At 43.3% G+C, this 27,999-nt stretch overlaps 2 protein-coding genes across 6 annotated transcripts in view; one reads left to right on the top strand and one right to left on the bottom strand.

Moving 5' to 3' along the window:
* FBXO11 (F-box protein 11) overlaps positions 1 to 1,287 on the top strand; it is a 170,676-nt gene extending 169,389 nt beyond the window's left edge. For 2 of the 3 annotated variants that reach the window (XM_060248910.1, XM_060248908.1), the window contains exon 23: positions 4 to 1,287. In XM_060248910.1, coding sequence (XP_060104893.1) covers positions 4 to 133 — 130 coding nt within the window. In that variant the 3' untranslated portion in view covers positions 134 to 1,287. The remainder of the gene's footprint in view (positions 1 to 3) is intronic. The other variant, XR_009555909.1, reaches the window with a different exon arrangement.
* Positions 1,254 to 22,948, bottom strand: MSH6 (mutS homolog 6). Of its 3 annotated transcripts, none has more exons than XM_060248878.1 (10): positions 22,501 to 22,948; positions 18,785 to 18,987; positions 14,638 to 14,813; positions 10,316 to 12,860; positions 7,899 to 8,170; positions 6,858 to 6,975; positions 4,089 to 4,178; positions 2,222 to 2,376; positions 1,675 to 1,874; positions 1,254 to 1,418 (listed from the first exon to the last, which is right to left on the bottom strand). In XM_060248878.1, the coding sequence occupies exons 1-10, from the start codon at positions 22,695 to 22,697 to the stop codon at positions 1,340 to 1,342; spliced, it is 4,035 nt and encodes a 1,344-aa protein (XP_060104861.1). In that variant the 5' UTR covers positions 22,698 to 22,948; the 3' UTR covers positions 1,254 to 1,339. The 3 variants fall into 3 exon arrangements, with proteins under 3 accessions (XP_060104861.1, XP_060104871.1, XP_060104879.1); XM_060248888.1 differs by having other exon boundaries at positions 10,316 to 12,857; positions 22,501 to 22,857; XM_060248896.1 differs by lacking the exon at positions 22,501 to 22,948 and having other exon boundaries at positions 18,785 to 19,004.
* Positions 22,949 to 27,999: the final 5,051 nt, after the last annotated feature.

The raw sequence follows: 27,999 nt of genomic DNA, 5'->3' as shown, positions 1-27,999 counted from the left end.
CAGATTTTTCTGCGACTGTGGTGCTGGAACACTGTCCAATCCCTGTACGCTAGCTGGAGAACCGACACACGATACAGATACACTATATGACTCTGCTCCTCCTATAGAATCTAATACACTGCAGCACAACTGAATAAAATTGAAAAAAAGAAGGTCCTGCCATTCTATTGTAACTGTTTAAATTTTTCGAGGAAGTTTATACCTGCCCATTTCTGCAGAAAGACTTAGAATGGATGTTAAGTGGTGACACAACGGAGCTCAACCTACCAAAAAAGAAAGTGGCAATATGTTGACTCAGGATAACAGAACTGGGCGTTTCAGCATTACTGGCTAAACAGACTTTTGAAGGGACAGATGTGATAAGCTGCATCTGTGTACAGATACCAACTTCCACAAGGCTGGTGTTTCTACAAGTAGCATTGAAACGCAGTCCCATTTGCAGTAGTACTATTCTGTAGACGAGCAGCATTCTTTGTTGCTGCCTTTATGGACATGGGTACCAATTGCTTTTTGTAATATGGTAAAAATGTGAGCTAGCACTTCCGCATTTATTTTGATTTTTTTTAACATTTATTCAGATTGAGATGATTTTAATGCTTTAATCTCATGTAGTTTTTAATTTCAAGCAAATCTTATTGTACTTGAATGTGTCCTGTTTTGTTAGCACACCTAGACTTGCTGTAATTGTACTCATGTCCCAGTATGTACGTTCTTTCTATGAAAGAGAACACTAATCTTAAATTATATCCAGCAATTTTTCTGGTATCCTTTGCAGTTAGAATATCCCCCTTTCCATCCCTTCTCTCATAATCTTTACGCAGATCACCTTAAAAACAAGTGTTTTAATGAGACTTCTTAGAGATAATGCACTATAAAACAGTTCCCCAGAGTTCTGAAATTGGAGGTTTTACATGTTTTAAAGTACACTGTAAGAAAGTCTCCTCAAAACAATCCTGTATTTCTGTTCACAGTTTTATTGAACAGTCTAGACATTATTACTCTTATGAACTGCTGAAAATTACAATTTCCTGCTCTAATGATGATGACACAAAGTATATAGACAGCCCTATACAGTTTCATAGCTTTTTTTCCATTTATGTGTATTGGTGACAGTGGGTAATCAACAGCCTGAAAGTGTATGCATGTACCATAACATCTAGACTTAATATATTGTGGAGTATCAATAACCATTATGTAGAGGGTAGGTAAGAATTAAAAGGGTTTAATTTCCTAGGAAAGACAATGGAAAATGGTCATTTTTAAAAAATAAAGTTTATTAGATCATTATGTTGTGTGCATACTGCCTATAAAGTCTCAAACATAACTGTAATGGGGTCTCTCACTCATACAGCACAGTCACTAGTTTATGCAGATCCTCTATAGCAGCTGGAGCTCCTTCAGCAATCAGGCAAAAATTCCTGGAATGACACCCACAGATAATTTGGTGAGAAACAGGGAAGTGCACTGATGTTAACAGTAAAATTACTTTGCCATCATTATTATTAGTAGCATGAAATGTAGCACCAAGCCACTAACAGTCTACTCCACTACACCAGCCCCATTCTTTGGTGTTCATAGCAAGCTCTGCAAAGTTATTTCTTGACTTCACAGAATTAAGCAAAAGATGGGACAAATGTACCAAGGGAAGTTCTCTAAACTAAAAAAAGTACTTACCTAAACAGTCTCAGTGAGAGAACTGATTTCTCAAAGTCTCTTGCCTTTTTGTGACTCTTTTGAATAATTTCTTCAGGAATGTCTGCAAGCCTTGCAGCATTAAAACCATAGCTTTTAGGACAGGCCCCCTTAATGAATTTGTACAGGAATGTAATTGTTTCCTGGCTCGGATCATCAGTTTCATTTTCCACCATACATGCCTGTAAATAACAAGATATCCACTAAGAGGTCAGTGCTTTGTGCAAGTGTCTTATGCCAGAAGACTTGACTTCTGAACAACTACAAAGAAGCTGCTCTGGCAATTTTTAAGTAATGGAACAATTTGCAGGATGGGTTCTTTTAAAAGCTTGGGGAAGCTGTACTTGACAATCACTTCATAGGTCAGACAGAGCTACAACATAAAGTTGGACTTCCAGGGTCATCTAGTCAACCCCCCCCCCCAAACAATGCAGGAAATTCACAAATACCTCTCCCCAGTGACCCCTGCTCCATGCCCATAAGATGGCAAAAAGATGATCTTTCTGGAGGAAGAAAAAACATTACATACCATGTGACCCAGCTGTACATAAGGACTACGGAAGTAATCCTCTACTAATGAATGGTAGTGAGTTGAAAACATTGTACGGCATTTGATAGTCTCTGAAAGCTCTTTGACAACTGCACTAGCGATAGCTGTTCCATCAAAAGTAGCTGTACCTCTGCCTGAAAAAAAAATGTTGGGAGGAAACAGGAGCAGACGATTAATTATTGTCATTTGACAGAATCCCCTCCTCAGCCCTTTACTTAAAGCCCACAGACCACTCAGTTAACTGAGAGCCAGTTTGGTGTAGTGGTTAAGTGTGCAGACTCTTATCTGGGAGAACTGGGTTTGATTTCCCATTCATCCACTTGCACTTGCTGGAATGGCTTTGGGTTAGTCATAGCTCTATCACAGGAGTTGCCCTTGAAAGGGCAGCTGCTGTGAGAGCCCTCTCAGTCCCACTCACATCACAGGGTGTCTACTGTGGGGGGAGAAGATATAAGAGATTGTAAGCCGCTCTGAGTCTCTGATTCAGAGAGAAGGGCAGGGTATAAATCTGCAGTCTTCTATTTCACTTGGGTTTGATTGGATTACTATAGTGCAAATCTTTTAATGAAGGACTATGTGGACAGTGATATTCTTTAATCTGCACCAGATACACCATGGGCCTATACACACAAAATGGACTTACTACTGCTGACTGCAACAGGGAGGAAATAGTGTTCCTCCATGTAAAAACAAAAAATCAACACATTAGGGTGAAAGATGTGCACAGTGGTACTAATTTTCTACTTATGAAGAATTATTAACATAGGGGCCCTTTAAAAAAAATAGACTCCTTCCCCCCAAAACTGAAGTGGTACAGTCTACACCTTATTCTCTTAAATGTGTTGATTTCTCTTCCTTGGCAGAATTGAAAAAAAGAATCCAAGTAGTGAGGAGGAAGCAGTCAGAGTCTAACCTCATTCCTATTTTGATTTTTCATGCATAACTAGAAGCCTATAATCCACCAAGGAAAATAAGCTATTGGAAGTTCAGCCTACAATAGAGACTTATATACTACATTCCAAAAGCAAGACATTTTCAAGGAACCTGGTCTACAACAGGTCTACAACAGTTTACAAGTATTAGGGGCATTTTGTTTCGAAGAATGACAAAAGGAGAGAGAAGAGACATGACACACAGAAGACAAGTCTGTCTAATTCACTGTTCCCCAATTAACTAAACTGATGTATTAATAAGGCAAAGTACTATGGGGCTGGGAGGGGGATAACAGCTATGAACTTATATTAATTATACCAAACAAGCTCTCAAATGGATGATCAGGATGTTCCCTCTAAGCTGCAGAGTCTTGTGAGCAAAAATTCTTTGTGAGCTACTGGCATTCAAGTTGTGAGCTACTACATAAATTAATGTGCTCTGGGGGTCATCCTTCATGAACAAAGACAAAAATCTGTGAGCTGCAGGCTAAAAATCTGTGAGCTACCTAATGCTGACAGCTTAGAGGGAACACTGATCTGCCTGGGTTTTTTTCCTGTTAGCTCAGTCTCGTGACTGAATTTTATAAGAAAGTGCATTCAGGAACTTCCTCATGTTCAGAAACTTAGCATCCCTTTAAAATGTGACACATAAAGGTAAGAACAACTTGTAGTGGTGCACATATTCAGTACCTTGTTTAAATTAGGGTGCTATAAGTGCACTGGAAAACATGCCAAGCAGGTGACATGATTAGCAGCTGAGAGTCTGATTTAAGTGAGAAAAGCTAGGTGCATGCAACACTATGCAAGTCTGTCATATTTAAATCAGAGCTCAGGTCAGCATTAGCAACTAACATGACAAAACACTCATTAAAGTCACAGTGATTCCATGCTTCTCACATAACCAACTTAAATACCTAGTTCATCCATCAGAACAAAGGAATGCTCTGTTGCATGCTGCAGAATACTGGAAGTCTCACTTAGCTCAACAAAAAAGGTACTCTCCCCTGGGAGGAAAAAACATAGTGTTAACTTATGACAAAAATTATCCCAAAGACGCTTGGGGTTTTATAGAAAATTAAGACAAATTACTTGGAATTATTCCTCCTCACTATAACCTTGTGATATCTTAACATTTGCTATACAGAGGCCTAAGCATCTGATCTGGAGGGCAAGAATTAAACAGAAAAAAGAGGCTGTTTTCAGGTAATCCATACTCCTCCAAACTGATGAGAACTGTTTTCTCAACTGAACTAAGGTAAATGGAAATCTAGTTTCAGTGAGCAAAAATAGATGTATTTTAGGTGACTAGGTTCTTAACAAGTGCAGTACAGACACTTCACTGAAACTTCAGGGAGATCTGTAGCAAGAAAGTAGCCCTGTTCACAAGTTACAGTGAATGCAGTACAATCCATATACACTGCACACTTAACTTTTGCTGATGCGTGTGTGTGTGCTGAGTAGTTCTTACGTTCAGCACATATACACTAAATGCTGACTGAAACGCCACATACAGGTGCTGGTCTACAGTTCATTTATAAAGTGAACATGCACTAGCTTTTACAAATAGGTATATGCATAGGCATGCAAACTGAACATTTTTTCTCTGTAATGTGAACAGAGCTAGTCTTTTACAGTAAGTCCAAAATGCCCAGAGCCTCCCCATATTGCCAATTTACAGCTCTTGTTGCAAATGTGATAGCCCTGGGAAGATAACAGCTTTTGTTTACTCCATTTGCATTCCACCTGTTTCCCCAGGAACTCAGAACAGTTCTTTAAGAAGCCCTTGAGGTAAGTTTGGCTGTGAAAGACAGCAATTCTCCTAAGGCCACACAGTAAGCTCATCAACTGTGTGTATACACCAGTGTTTACCATATCCAAGCACAGTGTCCCAGTCACCACACTGGTCCTTGAAACCTGCAACTCTTAATACATAGTCCATTTAAAATAATACTATACTTTGCTGCTGTTATAAATTTGTATTTGACGTCCTGAAGAAGGCAACGAAGATGCCGAGGGGTCTGGAAACTATGTCCTAGGAAGAAATATTGAAAGGGCTCGGTATACTTAGCCTGCTTATTTAATTTATATGCAGAGTACATCATGTGGAATGCTGGCCTGGATGAAGCAGCAGCAGGAATTAAGATTGCTGGGAAAAGCATCAACAACCTCAGATATGCAGATGATACCACTCTAATGGCAGAAAGTGAGGAGGACCTAAAGAATCTCTTGTTAAGGGTGAAAGAGGAAAGAGAAAAAGTAGTCTTGAAACTCAACATCAAAAAAACTAAGATCATGGCATCCAGCTCCATCACACCTTGGCAAATAGAAGAGGAAGACATGGAAGTAGTGACAGACTTTACAAGTCTGGGATCCAAGATCACTGCAGATGGTGACTGTAGCCAAAGTAATTCCCAGCATGGAATGGCCTTTTTTATTGCACTGACTCAACATTTTCGATGAGTTATCTACCATGACCCCAAGATCTCTCTCTTGGTCAGCCTCTGCCAGTTCACACCCCATCTACTTGTATTTATAGTTAGAATTTTTGGTCCCAATGTGCATTACTTTGCACTTGGTCATGGTGAACCTCATCTGCCACATTGACGCCCACTTGCCCAGCCTCAACAGATCCCTTTGGAGTGCTGGTTCTTCTCTGGTTCTCACCACCCTGAACAATTTAGTGTCATCCACAAACTTAGCCACTTCACTGCTTACTCCCAACTCCAAATCATTAATGAACCAGTTAAAAAGCATGGGATCCAGTAATGAGCCCTGTGGTACCCCACTGCTTACCACCCTCCACTATGAAAACTGTGCATTTATACTCGCTTTCTATTTCCTGTTAATTAACCAGTTTTTGATACACAAGAGAACTTAAGAACATAAGAGAAGCCATGTTGGATCAGGCCAACGGCCCATCAAGTCCAACACTCTGTGTCACACAGTGGCAACTTGTCCTCTTCTCCCATGACTGCCAAGTTTCCTTAGGAGCCTTTGCTGAGGAACTTTATCAAAAGCTTTCTGGAAGTCTAGATAAATAACCTCTCTTGGGTCCGTTTTGTCCACGTTTGTTCACCCCCTCAAAGAACTCTAACACGTTACTGAGACAAAGTTTTCCCTTACAGAACCCATGCTGAGTTTTCCTCAATAACTTTTGTATGTGATCTGAATCCTTTGTATTCTTTGAGAATTTGGTAGTTATATTGTTTCTTTATTGTCTATCACAAATATTATAGTTATTTACAGCTTCTGTTAACTGCGAGCATCCTACTTTTTGCTTCTGGCATTGCATTATACGGTTTCCTCCTTGGTTACTTAGCAGCAAGAAGACTACAATTCCTAGCTCTCCCCCTCCCCCCGCTGTGGTTCTCCCCGTCCCACTGACAAGCATGAGCTGTCAATCAGGTGGTTTCATAATGTGTGTAGAGCACTCGGAGATTTTATTCACCCCCCCCCCCACACTCTCCCTCCATGCAGGGGTACCCCTGCCGCTGTGAGTCACATGGAGGGGCACCCAATACTGCAGCCGCCTAAGGTTGCCTAGTGGGTGCGCCAGCCCTGAGTACAGGATCATTTTAAAACTCAGATTCAATTGGAAAAAAGCACAATAATGTCTAATAATCATGAGCAATATACATAAATTTTGACTGCTACTTGATCTGCTCTACGATTTAAAAACTCACCTGACAGGATTCTGTCCGAAGCACCAAGTCTTGTGAACACTCTATCAACAGGAGTAAGCCTACAAGATTTAGCGGGTACAAAGAATCCCAACTGGGCCATTATCACCAGGAGGCCAGCCTGTAAAGCAACAAAGTCACTATGATAGATCCAAAATAAGGACAGGAGCATATCTTCCATCTCTTTACCAAACATAATTCCAATAAACTGAAATGGTCGTTATTTGGGCCAGCCCGTACAAGTAAACATCCTTTCAGCTGCAAATTGTCATTGGTTGCTCAATCCTTACTGCTGGGATGAAAAGCAGAAGAAACCCCGCAATCTCCACAAAGAAGTGCTTGATGTTAGGATTGGGACACTCTGTCCCAGTTTGGCATTTAATACTGACCTAGTCAAACACAATGAGCCACTAATGGTTGTTAATACAAGGAAATACTCTATACAAATTTCCACAGATACTGTTGTTGAAATGCCGCAGTAAAGAGAAGGCTTTTTAAAAGCAAAGTTTTCTTATTGTCACAGTTTTAGAGAACAAACCCAGGAAAGCATTTAAGCTGCTTTGCTGCTTCATTCTGACTCTAATGGCTCTCAGTCTTTCTGAGCTAGTCAATCAGCAGCAGAAGAGAGACCAATGTTATACCCTTCCGGCTCCTCGCTACTGCCCCTCTCCCCCCGCATTCTATTTTGTCCATGTGGGTCCCATGACCAAGAATCATCTTTCCAGTGGTAGGGGTCAAAAGGGATTGCTAATAGGATCAACATGTGGGAAACCCATGCACCATTCTGCTGGCATTTGGCTACAGGCAAGCCAGGTTCTGTATAAACCTAGAAGTGTTAAAACGGAATGAAAAAATCAAAGCTGTAACCAAGAGTGTTCTTGCAGCAAATGGCTCATTTGCTTGGATGATCTGGATGTTAATAACGAGATGAGTTTTTTTCAGATGACATTTTTGGCATAGTGCACCATGTCTGTGACATTTATGACAGCAAATAAGATCTTTTTGGATTAAAATAGTAAACTAGTGCAACTGTTCTGTAATCACCTGTCTCATAAGTGTTGACTTGCCTCCCATGTTTGGGCCAGTCACCAGAACACAGCGAGCATCAGTCCAGGAATCTGACTCTTCACCCTCCACACCAATCAGTATATCATTAGGGATGAAGTCATCGCCAAAGAAAGTTTTTGTAATACATGGGTGGCATGAAGATCTGAGCTCCAGAAAAGGTGGTATGTTTTTTTCTGGCAGCAGAAATACTGGTCGGCACAATGGTCCATCGCATCCCTGACTGTACTCTGCCAGGCATAGTAAGCCATCTATAAAAGAAAAAGAAAATCCCCATGAGTTAAGCTTTCCAGCTTCCTTGCTGTAACAACTAGCATACCCCAGACAGCTAAAATACCTATTTAAAACCAATTCATTACAAATCTTTCAGCATAATTCTGTCTTCCAAGTCAAAAGTTGTACTGAACTGTTGTTCTAAATATCATCCAAGTGCAGTATTGAATATCTGTACAAATAGTGATCAAAAACAAGCTCAAAAACAAATTTAAATTGCCCTATATAATATTGCATGCGAATACTGTTGTTGTTTTTTTGGGGGAGGGGGGGGATTTATGAATTTAACAAATTTATCAAGGCATATGCTTTTGTGAGCCAGAATACAAAATGCTTCGCCTAAGTGGATAAGTCTCTAAGATCCAATCAGAGAGAGAAAGTAGTATCTTTTGGAAAACTATTTTTTTGTTTCAAATGTTCAAACATGGCAAGAGTTTTTGTTTCAGATGGTAGTTGTGTTGGTCTCTAGTAGAACAGCTAGATTCAAGCCCAGTAGCTCTCCACAGAGCAACATGATTTTCAAGGTACAAGCCTTTGAGAGCCAAAGCTTCTTTCATAAGATATCTGGCAAAGGGAGCTTTGACTCCCGAAAGCTTATGCCCGCCAAATTGTTTCTCTCTGAGGTGAAACAAAGAGTATTCCACATATGCTCGAGTTTTCTGCCAAACACTCAGGAACCGAGATAGCAGTTAACATGTTTTCGGAAAGCAACCTTCTCTTTCTCTCGCTATAAATGTACCTACCCACTAAGTCACTTACTGTATCTGAAATATTTATTCTTTGCCTTTGCCTAAATAGGCTCAGATATCTGATGAGGTGGCCTCTGGCCCATGCAAGCTTATACCACAATACATGTGCTATTTTTAAAGTCACAGCCCCTGTTGTTTTTGCCAGGGTGGACTAATATTGCTATCTCTCTATAGCTTTCTGCCACACAGATGACCAGGAGTAAGGCCACTGAAGTAAAATCCTGGTGGGCTGACAGCTTGGCAGCTGACCCTGCAGCAGCCTCGTATGAAGTAGGTGGGAACCACTGCCATTGTCAGCTGGTTGCTCCTGAGATAAAGTGGAAGATGCTGCTGCCACAAGCCAGCAACTTCTGCCTCTCAGGAACCAGTGGCTCCTATACACAACACAAGATGGGTGTGAAGTGGGCAGGAGCCACCATCCCTGCTGCTGCCCTTGTGGGAGTACAGAATACAAGCAGGCATGAGTTGGGCAGAAGCCACAAGCAGCGTCCCTCCTTTCCTCCCCCCTTGGTCGGAGGGGGGGCAGGGTCCTTTCCAGGGCAATTTTTACCTCCCAACTGATCAACAACTGCCATACTGAGGCCAGGTTCACACATACAGTGACATGAGATAGCAGAGAGGTGGCAGAATGGACTTCTTTGGAATGTTCTATGTTAAGAACAGTAAACCACCTTCATAAGCAAAGCAGGATACAGAATCGTACTTCCAGCTTTGCTATTTTCCTATTTGCATGGAGTTATTCAAGCAAAGGAACACTTAACGCTGGAAATCACCTGTAATACGAAGTAGCACAAATCCATTCCACAACCATAGGACTCAACCCCACCTCAACCTCACCCCACTCTCTTTAACATGTAACCCAAGCCTGCATTAAGTGCTTGCTGTCTGTCGCTAGAGAAGGATCACTCTCTCCTTCCTGAGAGTTACAGGGCATATATACACTAGGACTGGTGGTGGCGCTTCTTTTCTTACTTCTACAACTCCCTCCTCTCCCCAAGAAAAGTATCATGTAACTTCTGAGAACAAATTTCCTTTCATAACACTGAAGCTGAAGACAAAATTTTTAACATCACCTTGCTTTGGATCCAACCAGATTTTTGACTGGAACCACCAAGAAGGTTAAGATGGGAATCACTAGACCTGCATGGAGCTGTAGTAAGGAAGGGAGATTGAGCTAAATTAAGGGGGGGGGGGAATGAATGGATCCAACTCCTCCACTAAGATTGCAAAATCCAAATATAACTTTGTGGATCACATCTCAACTATGGGCTGTGCATTGGCCAGCTCCAATATATTGCATTTAAACACATAAATGAAAGATTAAATTAAGGTTAACCCACAGGTCTGAATTAACACACAATGAAAACTCCATACCTAGAACTGCAATGCATTCCACTGCCGTTCGCCAGTCTTTGCTGTTTTTATCAAAGTTATAAAATAATCTTTTCATGCAATCCTTTTGTGCAGCATCCCTCCGTTCTTCAGCACTGACTATCTCTGTCAGCATGTCCTCTATGTCTTTGGTCCAGTAACGTTTGTAGCCTTTTCTGGTAGACTTCAACACATATTCATCAGGCAATTTATTAGGTAGTGCACTTTCTGCAATCTCCATCTGGTAACGGTTCTTGCCTGCTCCCCAATACATCATAGCTTTGCACCCAAGCCGTTTGCGCTGCTCTTCCATATACTGACGGAGGCGCTCCTCAACACTACTTATATCCTTTAGTGCTTTGTCATAATCAGAATCAAACCCAGTTTTTGGATTAACCACACCTGTCCTGCGTGCAACATTATGGTCAAAAGATGCATCCCATTTTTCAAGCTCTGCTTTCAGATCTGGGAAACAGCCTGCTGGATTTTTAGATTTAACTGTTACTATTTGCTTAAGTGTTTTGGATGTAAAACCATCAACAATATCTTCCAAAATGGAGATAATCTCAAGGATTATTTTAAACCCTTCCAATGCAGACAAAAAGTCTATAATCTTCTTCTTACTATACCTTACCTCTTCATACAAAATTGCCCTGTTGTTCGGATGATTCTGGATCTTAAGTGATGATCCAATACTATGAATCTTGCCCAAGAGTCTTTCGAGGTCTGGCAATTTTTTTAGAAGATCACGGATTTCAGACATTTTAGCAGCCTCAGCCATGAGGTCTTCAACTGCATCCTGGCGGTCATTGATAGCAGCAGGATTGCACAATGGTGCACAGAGCCACTGTTTCAAGAGTCTCCTCCCAAATGGGGTACAACACATATCAAGCTTTTCCAGCAATGAACCTTCTAGTGAACCAGTGGTTGCATTCTGCAGTATTTCCAGGTTTGTTAGAGTCACCCCATCCAGAACCATCCTCTGACTAGTTTTAGCAAAGATACTACTTGATTCAGCTGGTTTTTTAGTATGAACATCCACAGGAACATATTCTTTAAAGTTTGCCATTGATAATAGCTCCTGGTCAATAATACATTTCTTAAGGTAGAAGACACAGCTACCAAGAGCACACAGAGCTAACTCGTGGTCTTCTGCTGGAGTAAGTCCAAGCGGGTCACTTTCTGCAGTCATGGATCTGATTACTGAAGGCAGAACAAGTCTACTGTTCGCATTTTCCTGGCCCTCAAAGTAGCCTTCTTCAATCAGAGTTTTTAATGTTTTGGATGCACTCCAGAACTGAGAACCAGGAGCCAAGCCTTCTTGCACAGTAGAAGACAGTAAGCCTTTGAATATCTTTTGTGTTTCTGCAGAGGGGTTTCCTCTCTCAAACAGGATCTGCACAGGAGTATAATGAGCCAAAAGAGTTCTAAACCTTGAGCAATGGCGGTCATCCGGGAACTGACCCACATAGAACTCACCCACAGATGTATCAACAAAACATACCCCATAAATACGATGGAGGCCCGCAGAATCAACAACTTTTTCTTTTACACACAGTAAATATTTGTTTTGCTCCTCTGAAAATTCACCATCCAGAATACTGTAGGTTTGTGTCCCTTTGGTAATGATCCTGCATATTTCTCTTCGTACAACCCTGTCAAACTTTGTCGGATGAACCAAAGATTTGCAGCGTGCTTCCATCATTTCCGGTGTCTCCATCTGCTCAACACGGACAACTTTATAACCTTTTTGGACTAAGATATTGGCAAATCTGTCAAAAGCTATTTCTGGGAAGCCTGAATGAGCCCAAGTGCCTTTCATGAACACCAGACCCAGCTCTTTAACTCCAACAACAGCATCCATGTGATACAGCTCATAAAACTTTCCAACTTTGTAGAATATCACACAGTCAAAATTCCGACTCTTCATCTCCCACCACTTCCGCATTCCCGGAGTGCAGTTTTTCAGATAGTCCTCTGGCACAAACAGTGTGCCCGGATCATAATCTGGATCATTTTTCTTTCTCCTAAGGGCATCTTTTCTTTTATCATCTTGGAGCCAATCAATTTTATCATGTTCCCATACAGTTGGAGTGGTATCATCTCCTCTTCCTCCTCCATTGAGGCTTGGCTGAAACTCAAAACATTCAGGAGCTGCGAAAGATGTTAGCTTATTCTTGATCTCAAAAGAAAGATCAAATTCTCTTCTGGGAGTTATAGGAAGGTCATTTTTAAAGGTTTCCTTTTGAGGAGGTCTGCTTATCTTCTCCTGAGTTTGTTTGTTATGAACTTTAACAGAATTTTCTGCTTCTTTTCTTGGATAAGCCACAGATTCGGAGCCCTCACTGTCACCTCCTCCATTGCTCACTTCATCACTGCTCACTTCTTCCGGCTTAAACTCCATGTCTGAACCTCCATTGTCACTATCTGAATCCACGACCACTCTCCTCCTTTTGGCTTTTCCAGCATGTTGCTGCCGTCCAGCTGGCCTTTTATTTCTTCTCCCTTCCCCTGCTGTCTCAAAATCTTCACCCTCATCACTCACCTGCTAACAAGAGAGAGAAAGTCAGCAAACAGAAAGCTATCCAGGTTTGAAAGGCAAACTGGTCACTTAAAAACTAATTGCAAGCAAACACTGAAAATCTACACAGAGCCCAACACAGCACTTTTGACAAAACAGAGATCTGGTTTTCTTAACTGTATGTAGGCAGGATAGGGGTTTCTTAGCACAGTGGCAGGTGGGCAATATCATGCCAAGTACTAGAATTTTCCATTCCATTTCAACCACAATATACTTTTGACAATAATAAGGTGTTATTAGTTCTGAAGAATGACAGCCCATTTTTAAAAAAGTAAAGATGAATGCCTTCACACAAAAATAAAATTAAACATGCAGATAGATTACATTGGTCTGTACACATGTACTGCTCAGAATAGAGGCAGCAGCAAAAAAAGCAACATGAACAAATAAGGCACATATTCTGTGAAATACTGCCATCTAGCAGTGACCTACCACTGTCCTCAGAAAAGCTATATAAGCCAGTAAATATTCATTGGTTTAAACAACTCTGTGTATATAATGTTTAATTTTCTTTTCAAGACTTGATTGAAATTGGGGGTTGAAGGGAAGCTGCTACTTTTTGTTAACTGGACTGTTTTTCAAATGTTTTTGAAAAGAAAAAAAACCTGTTCTGAGGAATCATATTCCAACCGTCTAGCAAACGAAAAATACTCCCCAAAGTTGAGAGAAGCAGAAAATACACCAGAAGATATAGAATTCAACTAGATCTGAACACACTGGAAAAGTGGGCAGATGTGAAAAAGATGCAATTTAACAAGGATAACTGTCAAGTTCTATGTCTGGGTAACAAATATGAGGAACATGAATAGTGGATGGCGGATACACTTCTGGGTAGCAGTGTGTGTGAACAAGATCTTGTGATACAGGTGGACCGTTAAGCAGCCAATGTGATGCAGCAGCAACAAAAAAGGCTAATCTAATCTTGGGGTGTATCAACAGAGGCATTGCATCCAAATTGCAAGATGTCAAAATCCTGCTGTACAGTGCATTGGCCAGGCCATACCTAGAGTATTGTGTGCAGTTCTGGAGGCCTCACTTCAAGAATGATGCATACAGAATGGAACAAGTGCAGAGAATGATGAGGATGATCAGGTGCCTGGAGACCAAGCCCTATGAGGAAAGGCTGAGGACTTGGGAATGTTCAGTCTGGAGAAGAGGAGGTTGGGGGGCGGGGGGGAGACATGATTAAGTAATTGAGGGGCTGTCACTTAGAGGAGGGCAGGGAGCTGTTCCTGTTGGCAGCAGAGGATAGGACTCACAATAATGGGTTTAAATCAAGGGTGGGAAGGTACCAGCTGCATATTAGAAAAATCTATTTGACAGTAAGAGAGTTGTTCAACAGTAGAATTAGCTTCCTAGGAAGGTGGTGAGCTCCCCCTCATTGGCAATCTTTAAGCAGCAGCTGAACAAACACTTGTCAGGGATGCTGCAGGCTGACCGCATTGAGCAGGGGGTTGGACAAGATGGCCTGTATAGTCCCTTCCAACTCTGGGATTCTACACTTTTACAACTGCCCAGTCTTGAGCTAAATTTAAAAGGGGGGGGGGAGTGCAAAAGATTCTCTTCCAAGCTTTGTTTACCAAGACCAAGGCAGACAAGGTCATAAATAGTTTTGTGGATTCCTAAGCACTTCCATCTGAAGATGATAGAAGGCAAAAATGAACTTATATGAAACTCTGCCCAAGCATGGCTGAAAAAGCCTCTGTGTCCTAATCTCTTCTGAATGCAAATAAAGTCAAATTACCTCCATCTCTTCTTCATCCTCCTCCTCACTTTCTGAAGGTTTGTCACATACTGCCAAATCAAGTCGCTCAGTTTTATCTTTTCTTAAAGCAATATCTGCCAATTCCATCGCTCTTTTAATTTCAGGCTTTGGGCTGTAAAACGTACCTCCCCTCTGTGTTTCCCGGCCAGTAGAACCTATAAAACAAGGAGAAATTGGTCAGAAATTAAATTTGAACTCAAACATGGCCAACATCTGCTTTTATATAATTATCTAACTCAGTGTTTCCCATTTGCAGGGTCGTGACCCAGTACCAGGCCATGGAAGCCTCACTACTGGGTCACAAGAAAAGCCAAAGCTAGCCCCGTCCCCTGCAAAGCATGACCTCTGCTCTGCTTCCTTCCTCCGTCTCTCTGTTGTGCAGAGAAAAGCTAGCCTTGAAGACTGACACAGGCTGCAAAGCCTGAGCTCCGTTTGGCTTCCTTCCTTCCACTGTTTGTGTTGTGCAGAGAAAAGCCAGCCTTGAAGACTGACACAGGCAGCAAAGCTTGAGCTCTGTTTGGCTTCCTTCGTTCCTCTGTCTCTGTGTTGTGCAGAGAGGAGCTGGGCTGCCTCTCCTTCCTTCTCCCCGCCTTCCAGTATTTGAGAGAAAAGCTGGCATCCATTGGCACTTTAGACCCATGAAGTGTTCTTCAAGATATGAGCTTTCATGTGCCTTGTAGTATGTTCTTTTGGAGAGATTTCCCCAGAAGGCCTGGGCAGCAAAGAAGGGGGGGTGTTTTTTCAGTTGGGAGAGGTGGGGAGTGGGCATTCCAGTAGCTATTTTTTAAACCAAATGACCCCTGGGCAGAATTGTTGCTGTCTGGGGTCATTTGATGGTGAATAAGGCTCCCCCTCCCACTTTGTCCCTCTTTCTTTCTTTCTTTCTTTCTTTCTTTCTTTCTTTCTTTCCCTGCAAGTGATGCTCTGTCTGTATTCTTGGTGCTGGGGGGAAGCAACAGTGGCCTCTAGTGGCCTGGTCTCACTGGTGGACATTCTGGTGTTTTTGGGGCATTGTATGAGAAAATTTTGGACTGGATGGTCCACTAGCCTGATCCAACATGGCTTCTCTTACGTTCTTATGCTCTTTCTATGTCTTTTTCTTTTCCTTTCCTTCAATTTCATTCTTTCCCTGTCTTTCTTTCCCTTTCTCTTTTCCCTTCCATTTTTACTGGATGAAACTTTTCTGTTTATCATACTGTTGTTGCAGACATAACAGCTCTGCCAATGAAAAGTTGGCACCCCCAGTTGTAGCCAGCTAGCCTTTCTATGAGATTTCTGTGTGAGTGAGAGGTATGGGGTAGAAAGAGATTATTGGAGATTACTGCTGTATATTTCAACAGCACTGGAAGTGATGGTACTATGAACTTGGCACCATTTTACTGATCCTGCTTTTAACAGCTGTCTGACACAAAAATTAAACTCCTCCTGTAGATATTAAAAAGGATGTAAGAAGTTTGCTGGCTAAATATCTGCACAACAGGTTGCTTTTTAAAGCCATGGGAAACACAGCCAGTAAAAAGCTGCAAGCCCCTCATAAATATACTTTTTGGGATAACTGCAGAAAAGCTTGTGTGAACTTGATATAACTTTAAATTAATTAATTGCAGTACAATTCTCTGCTACCTTTCACAGCAATTTCCCAGTATTTCAGCCAAGGAAAAGTATGAAAAATAGATGTCAAAAGATATTCTTGAAACCAAGCAAGCTTGGTTGTAGCCTGACGCAGGGTTCCAGTAGTAGCAGCTGAAGGAAGGGCCTACTAAATGTGTCAGCATATTTTGAGGTAGAGCAGCTGCCAGGGCCCAGTGTGGATGATACACAGTGCTGGCATTCCTGATGGCAATGGCAACAGAACTCCCAACTGCATACATTGGCCAGTGCTGTTGAGGAAGGGGTGTGTAGGTGGTGCAGGCTATTGAACATGGGCATTAGGAGTGCTTGCAAGGTGGAGAAGAACATACAGATAGGTGCATGCAGGTGTGGAGGTGGAAAGAGAGGACTGTCCACTTTCCCATTTTGGCTCAGCTTGAATTTCAGAGAGATTTTTCTGAAAACAAAATTACTTCAGAAGAAGAGGAAGGTTTGGGGGAGTGCCCTGGAAGTGGCATCACAGGAAAAGGTGGAATTTTGATTCAATGTGCCCCGGAAGTAACATCACTTGGCCCTTGACCTGGAAGTGACACCACAGGAAATGACACAATTCCTGTCTCCTGGCTCCCCGAATTTTAGTGGGCCATGAAGGAGAAGTGTAAAAATAACCGGGCCACAGGAAAGAAACGTTTGGGAAACCCTGATCTAATATGTCTTAACTGCACAGTTCAGTTTCAAATTCTAAATTCAAGATTTTGTGAGCCCAATTATTCAGAACCGTCAAGAAGCATGAATGCCTCACATACTAATTAACAAGACTTCTTATACCATTAAAAATAAACGTTTAATTTCTCTTCAAGGGGAAAACTAGACATGTGAACACCCCCCCCCCAAAAAAATACAGAGAATTTCAGGAAACTTCTCCATGGAGATTATTTCTTCAGGTTTTTTCAGTAGAAAACTGGGGGGGGGGGAGGCTGTAATCTGTATTTCTCTTCCTGAATGAATAAATACTTTTAAAGTTGTGTTCTCAAATAAATATCATTGTTGTCTAATTCACAGTAGTGTACATTTCACAAATCAAAGATTCAAAGACAACCAACAAACCAAAAAAGTAAACCCATGGCCTTACAAAGAGGCAACTCTGCTTAGGATGTAACATACTTATTGTAGCACAAAGCTTTTGTGAACCGGAGCCCAGTTTACCAACTACATACATTCAATTCAATGTAAATATTTGCAAATGAATGCAACACTTAACACACCTGCCAAAAGAAAATACAGAGCATCTTCTTTATGTGGTGGTCTTATCTGGAATCTGCCAAGCATGTTGCTCTTACAACAGCCCTCTGGCTCCTTCTGCTTCCCACTTGCCTCATGATTCCTCCATATTTTGTATCAAGTGAAATTAACTGAGAATTGTTAGAAATACACAAATACAGCCAGAGTGGTGTAGCAGTTAAGAGTGCTGGGCTAATATCTGACAGACCCAGCTTCAAATCTGTTTGCGCCACAGATGCTCACTGGGTGAGCTTGGGCCAGTCACACTCTCTCAGCCCAACTGTTGGGATTTGGCCAGGGCTCAGTAAGGACTCCTATGTGACCACAGCTTTGGATCCTGCCTTGCTTATGTGACCCCCTGACTGGCTTCTGACTACTGTTTTCAGCTCTGCTAGACTCATGCTTGTGAGTATCCCTCATACTCCTTGACTACACCTCTCAGACAACCCCTTGGTAATGGCTTGCTTGGCTCTGAACTCAGGCTGGACTCCTGACTCACTTTCTCTTGTTCAGACTTTGGCTGCCTCCCAGGAACCGTCCCTCAGCTCTGCCTGACCTGCAACACTAAACTACCTCACAAGGTTGTTGTGAGGATAAAATCAAGGAGAAAAAAATTAGGTACTCTGCACTGGGTCCCCACTGGGGGAAAAGGCAGGGTACAAATGATTTAAATTAAAAAATAACATCAAGGAACAAACTAAGTTGAGAAATTGCTTTTAATTCACAGGCGACCAGTAGTACCTTAACAAGTACCAAAAAATCATTTCAGCATGGATTTCTGTGTAACTCTTTTCATTTTCCAAACTCTTTAAAGCTCAAAGCGAAAATTCAAAATCAGACACTATGCTCTTTCAATCACTGATGAAACTGGAAGTTCAGATCCTTAAAAATTAAAACTTATTGAGATCGAGCAAGGTATAAATAAAATTATATGGCTTCAAGAAAGTTGCCCCTGTTCTATCTCAAGTTTTGTTTTTGCTTTTGTGTTTTGTCTTTTTGTTTCTGGATTATACTGTTTTCCCTTATGCTAGTGTTAACATTGCTTTTATGATTTAATGTTGTACAGTTATTGTATTGATTGCTTTTATTGTTTTAATATTTGTAATAAGTGACTTTGAACAAAAATAATTAAAAATAAATAATGCCATTACCATTATGACACTTGCTTCAGAGTAAACATGGCAGCAGGCTGTAAGCCCAACTAGGTTCCATGGACCTGCTATCCATATTCAGTTATCAGAATCACACCTCTTACCTGTATACGGTTTTATGTATTTAACACCAACCCATCCTCTCGATGGCTCATCATCAAAAAACTGTACATGGATGCGAGCTGATCTTCCTCTCCCTCTGACATATGCCCCTTCTGTTGGATGATTGTACACAAGACATGGCCACCAAGGGTAACCTTCGAGTTTGGCCCAAACCAAATCACCAGGTGTAACTTCACTGAGGACACTGTAAGGAACATAACATATTAGCCTGCATCACAACGAATTTGTTCACTGATGATGTTAAAAATACAATCAACATGGGTTAAGGATGGGTTTCTCTGAAAAGTGGGTTCACCAGACTGAGAAGGTAATAGAGAAGAGAGGGTGATCAGAGGCTGGAATCTAACCTCCATAACGAAGGATGTGTATGTTGGAATGCCACTTTTGAAGGAGAAAATGAAAATGCCAAGGCACAGCCATATTAGAATGCTGAAGCAAGCAGTAAGAGAAATATACTAGTCAGTAGGAATAAGGCCTGTTGTGAGGGAAAATACAATGGGCTCTAGAAAGAGGCTCTGGATGAGTGCCCCCCCCACGCTGTCTTCCCACCCACCCAAAGTGGCCATTTTCTGTAGGGGAAATGATCTGACTTCAGCTTTCCATCTCCTCCCCCCTCTCTGCAGCCTCTACCTAGGAAAAGTAGTCTTTCTCCACAGTATGGACCAAAGCAGCTTACATCATTCTCCCCTCCCCATTTTGATCTGCCCAACAACCCTGTAAGGTAGGTTAGTCTGAAAGTCTGTGAGTGATCTGGAATAACTGTGGACCAAAACAAGAGAGAATTGACCTCAGCAAGGTATAATGACACAGAGTTCACCCTGTAAAACAGCCATTTTCTCCAGGAAAGTGATCTTTGAACAGCAGCTGTAATTCTAAGTGAACTCCAGCCCCTACCTGTAGATTGGCAACTATCGTTCCCCATGAGGAAATGGCTGGTTTGGAGGGTGCAGTGTATGACATTGTACCTGTCTGAGGTTCCGTCCCTCAAACCCCACCTTCTCCAGGCTCCACCCCTCAAATCTCCAGGAATTTTCCAACCTGGTGTTGACAACCCTATCTCCTTCCCTTTACCTGCCCTTCTGACTTCCATTTTCCATCTCCTTCCCCCTCCTCGCAACCTCTACGTAGGAAAAGCACAGTCTTTCTCCTCAGTGGTGGTGGTGGGGGGAAACCAAAGCAGATTACACTATTCTCCTCACCACCCCCCCTTTGATCTGCACACCCTGTGAGGTAGGTTAGGCTGAAAGTCTGTGACTGGTCCAAAATCACCCAGTCAGCTTCCACAGCAAGAACCTGGGTCTGGCAGACCCCATTCTGAAGCCCTAACTCCTGTGCCACACTGGCTGTCATAAGGTGGTTGCTACTGATCTCCTGGTATCACAACTTAACTCCAGACAACAGATCTCTCTCCCCCTGGAGAAAATAACTGATTTGGAGAGTGGACTGTATGGCATTATATTTAGCTGATACTTCTCCCCTCCCCAAACCCTGCCCTCCTCAAACTCCACCACAAAATCTCTAGGAATTTCCCACCAATGTGGAACTGGCATCCCTAGTCAGGAGTGGCCCCAATGAGTTCTCCCTTAATGGCCTTTAGTGATAGCTTTCAGACCAACACTGTCTCTCTGATAATGTTGGTCTTAAGCGCAGAACTTCATTCTCTTTCTCTCTTGCTTTCCTTCCCCCATCCCTCCCTCTCTCTCTCTGTATCTGGTCTGCTGCCACAGGACGTCTGTCTCTGGCTGTTTCCCTTCCAGAGGAGGAGAAGGAGGAGCCCTGCCAATCAACGGAAGGCATTATCTGGCTCTTTCCCTCCTTCTCCCTCCCTTAGCCAATTGAGGGAAGGCTTCCTCTCATCTGTGAAGCAGTGGCTCAATCCTTAGCTGTCTTAAGGATGGAGAGTGGGGGTTGCTCCCCATTGAGATTGAGTGACTTGCAGCTCAGTCAATGGGAGAGTAGGTGAACTGTTGCCAGTCTGTCTGGAGAGATATATTATAGGGGAGATGTACTTTCAGAATCTCTAAATACCAACCCTTCTCTGGCTAAGTTAAGGAAAGAATGTTTCTTGACCCATCTGATCTTAGCTATGAAATGTCAGCAGTATTTACGCTTTGCTAACAAATATTTATGCAACAGCCCTGAGACAAACAAAGTAGGATTCTGAAGACGTTTTCGAGGTTAAAGAAGATGACCTGGGCAGCAATGTCTGATCAGTTCTAATTTGGTGCAGTACTAAGTTATCAACCAATAACTGGGTAAGTTTACATTTCTATAGTGACATGATTTTGTCTATATAAGATGTAAATTTTGCTTTGTTCAAGGGTCAGCTTCTTGAACTCATGCAAGGATAGATGCTTTCCTTAACTGTGATCAACCAATTAAAGTCTAAGCTTCTAAGAAGGAATTTGCTGTTACTTCCCTCTTTTGGACTTCTTTGGTCAACCCCAATTTTTCTCATTTCCTTGGGGCTTATAATGGCGGGCAGCTGCACCCTTTGTGTGATGTTTGCTGGTTTCTCAAAAACATTTGGTTACTCATAGTAGAAAATGAAATGCTGAACTAGATGAATGCCAAGGTCATAGTTTTCCTAGGGCACCAAAACACCTTGGGCCAGCCATGGATGGGTCACCATACCAAAGAAATTTGAACTTGTGGGTCACCATCTTATACAGACATAATTGTCTTGTATAGACAAAATTATGGCACTACAGAATTGTAAAACTAACCAAGTTATTGGATGATAACTCAATACTGCACCAAATGAGAACTGATCAGACAATACTGTCCCGGTTGTCTTCCAAAACCTCTAAAACAGCCCCAGAATCCTACTAACTTTCTTTGTCTCACAGCTGTTTTTCTTGCACTGGGAACTAACAAAGGCTCTTTATTACTGTACATGACTGGGATTTATTTGTAAAGTTTTTAAAGCCCCCCCCCCCCCTTTCTTTTCATGGCATATGTGAAAGAAAAACTACTAGTCTTCTTTTCAGGAAAACAGGGTAAGTGTATGCAGACAGCACCACAGTCGCTGACAGCAGTCATTATCTGCAAGCCACTAAATTCAATGGGATTCACCTCTAAGGGATCTGAGTTCCATGGGAAAACAGGCAAGGCATAAATGTCATAAAACAAATACACGAGAAGGCTTAAGCTTTATGCACTTTTACAGCAGACTATTTCACTCACTGCAGAGATTTGCAGTACTACACTTCATTCCTATCTATGCATATTACCAAGTAGTAAATCCTATTCAACGTGGTGGGGCTAGCATCCGAAAATTTCATTTATTTAAACTTTATTCATACTCCACCTTTTTCACCAACGGGCTCCCAAAAGGGCTTACAGCCTCCAAAGAGCCTCACCCTCCATAACAGGAGTTGCAGACGGAAGGCCATCCACATATTGCCATTTCTCCACACCGGCCAATGCTCCAATAAGAATCGAGCAATGGCTTCTTATTGGAGCATGAACCGGGAGTCTCCAAGGCCCCTTTCTGGCGCCAAAGTCCCGTTTTCGCTTCCACAGCCCCACCTCAGCCTCCCCGTTTTGCGTCATGGATCGGGTCTTTTATACCCAGCCAGCCACTCCCCCTTCCCTCAAGGCCTATACCGAAAACCTGCAGCGGTAAGGCCGCCGCTGCCCCCCCCCCTCCCGAATCTCACAGCCCGCCGCAGCACTTGGGCAGTGCACAGTTTACCTCTCGGCAGCAGGAACTGGAATTGCTTCCACTGTCCTCCGTCGGGCCCGGGCGCTGCTTTGAGCTTTCGCCCCAGTGGAGCCTGGGTCGGGCGAGCTCGCGCCGCCATCACGCTCGTCGTTCTCCGGCGGCGTGGGGCTCTTGGGCACCGCAGAGGCCTTGGGGAAAAAATTGAGGAGAGAGCTCTGGCGAGACATGGCGGCTGGCGGAAGCGTGGCGAAAGTGGGCCCCCGCCAACCCTCGAGGAACAAAGTGTGGCTGCCGCCTACCCGCTCCCCACGTCGCGCGCAAAATTCTTGTCCCCGCCCAGGAAAGGAAGGCGGTGGGAGGATCCGTTACCCGCCTCCGCGGCCTCTCAGCCAGTGTAACTGAAGGGAATGGTCTTTTGTTATGGTTTTGAGACTTTTCAGCAGCCATCCTCCCATTCAGGATGCGTAGGCTGGGCTCGTCTGCGGCCCTAGATTTCCGATTGCTCAATCACAAGGTTGCGCTCTCCTACCTGGAAGTAAGCCCCGCTGAGCAGAGGAGAAGTGACTTCCAAGTCATCTCTAATGAGGCTGTATTGGTCCCTAGAGACGACTAAACCTGAGATCTCACCCTGAGGTAGTTTCTATTGTTGTTATTACCCATGTCACCCAATCAAAGAGATGATTATATAATAATATATTGTAATTCACTGATTGATTTGATTAAGATTTTATTTATTTAATTTATTTAATAGGCTTATATCCTGCCTTTTCCTATAAACAGGCTCAAGGTGGATCACAACATATAAAAATAGCAATAAAAACCTACATATCAAAGTTAAAACACCAATTTAAAATTAACTATAAAAATAATATATAAAACACACCATGGGGGAACAGGGCACAGCATATCAATAAACAGTTGCACTGTAAGAAGCATGATGTCACCACAAGGGAGGCTAAATGATGGAATAATAGGATGCCCGCTGCCTCAACCATAGGCACGGCGGAACAGCTCCGTCTTGCAGGCCCTATGAAATGGCAGTAATTCAGGTAGGGCCTGGATCTCCACAGGGAGCTGATTCCACCGGGAGGCACCAGGGCTGAAAAGGCCTGGCCCTGGTTGAGGCAAGTCAGACGTCCTTAGGGCCAGGGGTGGTCAGGAGGTGTTGCGTAGCCGATCACAACGACCTCTGGGGCGCATATGGGGAAAGGCAGTCCCTCAGATATGTTGGTCCCAGACTGCGTAAGGCTTTAAATGTCAGTACCAAAACCTTGAAGCGGATCCGGTAATCAATACGTAGCCAGTAGACTGATCCTCCCACTAGGCAAACTAGGCAGTTGCCCAGAGTGCCGAGAGGCGGGGGGTGGCAAATTGGGCTCTCTCCCTGCTGCCTCCCTCCCCTCTCCCCACTGCGGCTGCTAGCCCCTTCTGGGCCGCCGTCTGCCCACCCCCCCCCAGCGCGGCATCCCACCCACCCTGCCCCCCCAGGCGCTCTGCTCGTCTGCCTGCTGATGCTGAAAGTGGCGGCACTCCGCTCGCTCCCTTCCCCCTGTTTGCTGGCTAAAATTAAGCTTAGCCAGTGAGCCCCAGGGGGAAGGGAGCGCTGGGGGGGACACCATGCGGGGGGGGGGCAGGGAGAGGGTGTGGAGCTGCGGGGGGGGGGGGGAGCCGGGCCGGCCCTGGTAGCCAGTGCAGTTGGTGATTAATTGTTTAATGGATTCAGTATATAGATTTTTTTTTAAGTTCTGAAAAAAAATACTTCATTTTCAGATGATGCATGCATGTATCCCTGGCAGTTAGTTGACTCCCTAAGGCACTCCAGCTTGGGGTCCCCCCACCAAGGGTTACCGGCTCCAGGTGGGGAAACTCCTGGAGAGTTGGGGATGGAGCTTGGGGAGGACTGGATTCTTAGCAGGGTCCACCCTCCAAAGCATGCATTTTCTCTAAGGGAAAAGATCTCTCTAGGGGAAATGATCTCTTTAGCTATAATTCCAGAGGATCCCCAGGTCCCACTTGAAGGCTGTCATCCCTACGCTGCAGACATATATGGTGTCAAAAACCATGGCATAGCTCATAGACACTTTTACAACAGAAAAGGCCAAGTGCCCCCCCTACACTCTGCTGCTAAGCCCCAGTGGAATACCCCAGTGCTGACTACAGCCACAACCTATCATGCTCCCTCCCCAGTACTACATAAACTTAGGGTTGCCAAGCTAGGCAACCAGTAGAAAGTTTGGGGGGCAGGGAAATGGGAAGAACATGCAAAATTGCTGATGTCATTTCAAGGTACAACTTGAAAGCAACAATGGGTAGCTCTAGGAATTGATGGAAACTATGGCTTTACCATAAAATTTCCAGCGATTCCTAGAGCTGCCCATTGTTATTTCTAGGTTGTAGCCAGAAGTGATGTATTGGTGCAAAGAATGGCAGCATTTCTAAAAAAATTTTTTTTTTAAATTCTCCCACTGCTGCTCCAAGATGATTAGCTAGAATCAGGAATGATTAGCTAGAATCATCCTATCTAAACCCTAGCCAGGATGTCCAATATATAAAACACACCACGGGGGGACAGGGCACAGCATATCAATAATTCAGTGGCATAGCCCATAGACACCTTTACAACAGAAAAGGCCAATAATTCAATAGTTGTTAGGGCATGTGGCATGTCTTAGAGGTCTCTTAGCACACAGCACTTCAGTGGTGGGAATAGACATGCAATACCAAATGAGGGAGCACTCAGCACTCACACCTAAGAGGGAGAGCAAAGTCCACACTATGTTGCTATGATGTCTTATTTCAGAACTCATACAGGTATCCAATCTCTGGAGACTCAGAAGGAGTGACCATGTGCTGACAGTTTAACAGGGGCAAGAATTCAGCTGCCACAACCTGGGAATCCACACTTGCCTCCCCTGCTCCTCTTGCATGTGTCCAGGAGCTGTCCCAACAATTCTGGCTTCCAGGAACTGAGGCAAAATATGGGAGTGGAGCAAAATAAGGCAAAAAGAACAGTGGTGCAGTGGGAAGAAAAACTATTTTATTCAGGTATACGACCTCAGAGACATCAATAAGAATATATATAAAAACAAGAAAAAATAAATTACCATTAATAAGCAGAATTAAGAGACTTGTTAAAAAGAGCATTTGAAAAGTGTATTAAATTACCAGAATCACAAATCCATGAGAATGTTTCAGATGTTATACAGGTACAATACACAGAGGATCTTAAAATTTGCATAGAATACTCCAAAACTTCTTCAAGTTAGAAAAATATACAACTTATGTGTGTAATTGTGTAACTAAGTGGTGTTTGAAGGTTTGACTGTTTTTAGCTCATATAAGAGAGAACAATTTGAGGCTTTCATTTAACCCATTAGGGGCCAGAGCCATCAGTCTTAAAATCCACTCCACCACTTTTTTCACTAACATTTGATGTAAAAATAGCCTCAAATGTCATTTGGACCACAGTTGTGCTCTAGAAAGCACTGTATCAAAGGGACATCTTTTTTAAAAGGTGAACATTACTTTTGTATTCTGCAATATATATTCTAAGTTTCCTTAAATTTTACTAATGTCCAGCTTCACATAAGGAAATTTAATAGCATACAGTACTCAATCAGATATGCATGTGGACAGGGACCTCAGTGGGGTTCAATGCCAGAGTCCACCCTCCAAAGCACTCCGTTTCTCCAGGGGAACGGATTTGTGTAGTCTGGAGATGAGCTCAAATTCCAGGGGATCCCCAGGTTCCACCGGGAGCTGGAATCTTTAACTTGAGAGGGGAGAAAAATTCTTCTGAATTTTAGGTATGATGTAAAACCCCCCCAGTGTTTTGGGACTGGGGTTATCTAAAAATATATCTCATGTCATGTGGGGAGATATAACCCATGATTTCAGCTCCCTCCAACAAAATCCTGATCTCATTCTGAATCTATTAATGGTCACAGCCACATTGAGCATAGTATATCTGGTTATTGAGCTGCCTAAAGATTTCTGATTCATAATCCTCTCTGTTCTTTATGACTATGGTAAAAAAAAAAAGGTAGTCCCCTGTGCAAGCACCAGTATTTCTGACTCTGGGGTGACGTCGCATTACAACGTTTTCACAGCAGACATTTTATGGGGTGGTTTGCCATTGCCTTCCCCCATCATCTACGCTACCCCCAGCAAGCTGGGTACTCATTTTACCAACCTCAGAAGGATGGAAGGCTGAGCCAACCTTGAGCCGGTTACCTGAACCCAGTTTCCACCAGGATCAAACTCAGGTTGTGAGCAGAGCTTGGACTGCAGTACTGCAGCTTACCACTCTGCGCCATTGGGCTCCTATTGCACCTCTTTATCTGCTTCCCTTCTAATCTATCTGCTGCCTTTCTTGGGCTAAGCTCTTCCATGCCGCTTTTTCTTGATAACTGTGAGGCTCCTCCCTTGTGGGCCCCAACTGCTGTCCTTGCACAGTCACATTGCTCCTCCCCACACCTCAGACTGAGTTGAGGAAGGGGTTGAGTTCACACTGGTTTTCATTCATCCTCAACAAGGAGGTTCCTCCCTGGGGCTTCAGTGGAGTTTCCCATTTTAAAGAGTTGTCACCACCCTGGATCTGATCCACAGGCAGGGCCAGACCCCTACTCCACTGCCCCCTTCTATCCACCATGAGCTGTTTGCTTGATGGCCTGTCTATCTTGTGGTTAGGGTGGGCCCCTGGAAGCCCTGCCCCATGTCAATTCTTTCTGGCACCATGCCATCCTGGACTGCATTGTTGGTCATGCTCCCTACCCTCCACCCCTGGGGCTGGGGCTTGTCTTTGACTGGCACTAGGGGTTCCCAGCCAGCACCAGCCAGTGACATCTTCCAGCTGAGCCAGGTATAGTAAACAGCCCAGCAGCAAAGCCACATATGAACATATATCCATATCCAGATATATGTTCATATGCGGCTTTGCTGCTTGGCTGCTTACTATACCTGGCTCAGTTCAGCTCAGCTTTTCCTCCAGCCTCTTCTGGTGGCTTCTGGTGTGATGTGGGCTGGCTGTTCCTTGCTGCCCTTGGCTCTGCAGCAGGGCAGCAAGTACTCATTCCAGTCTTCTTGTTCCCCCTCCTCGACATCCCTGGATCCTCCTTCCTCATGGGGGCTGACTGGGGATGTGGAGCCCCCATATGATAACTTAGGTTGATCCATATGGGTTTGGTGTTATTTTCTAGTCTTTCCAAGTCTTTAAGTAACTAATTTTCATAGACCTAGTTAGAAGGTGGAATAGAAACCAGAAGTATGAAGCTGAATGAAAGCAGATGGAATAGATGCTATCTTGTGTGGTATCTCTAAATAATTCCTTTAGTCTTAGAGTTCTAATAAATTAAAACCGGTGGTGGAAGATGCCATCAAGTCCCAGCTGACTTTTGGCGACCCCATAGGGTTTTCAAGGCAAGAGATGTCTGGAGGTGGTTTGCAATTGCTTGCCTCTGCACAGCAGCCCTGGACTTCCTTGGTAGTTTCCATTCTAAGCACTAACTAGGGGCAACCCTGATTAGCTTT

The sequence above is a fragment of the Heteronotia binoei genome, chromosome 1, assembly GCF_032191835.1.
Source record: "Heteronotia binoei isolate CCM8104 ecotype False Entrance Well chromosome 1, APGP_CSIRO_Hbin_v1, whole genome shotgun sequence".
Lineage (NCBI taxonomy): Eukaryota > Metazoa > Chordata > Lepidosauria > Squamata > Gekkonidae > Heteronotia > Heteronotia binoei.
This window is presented reverse-complemented; position numbering and strand designations above follow the sequence as displayed.

What these genes read in the sequence shown, in the direction of transcription:
- MSH6 (XM_060248878.1), bottom strand. Translation starts at nt 22,697, where the DNA reads ATGTCTCGCCAGAGCTCTCTCCTCAATTTTTTCCCCAAGGCCTCTGCG. An exon ending in ATACATAAAACCGTATACAG is followed by an intron (nt 14,814 to 18,784) that starts GTAAGAGGTGTG and finishes CTTGTTTTATAG; the next exon opens with GTTCTACTGGCCGGGAAACA. An exon ending in AGTCAACACTTATGAGACAG is followed by an intron (nt 6,976 to 7,898) that starts GTGATTACAGAA and finishes GTTGCTTTACAG; the next exon opens with GCTGGCCTCCTGGTGATAAT.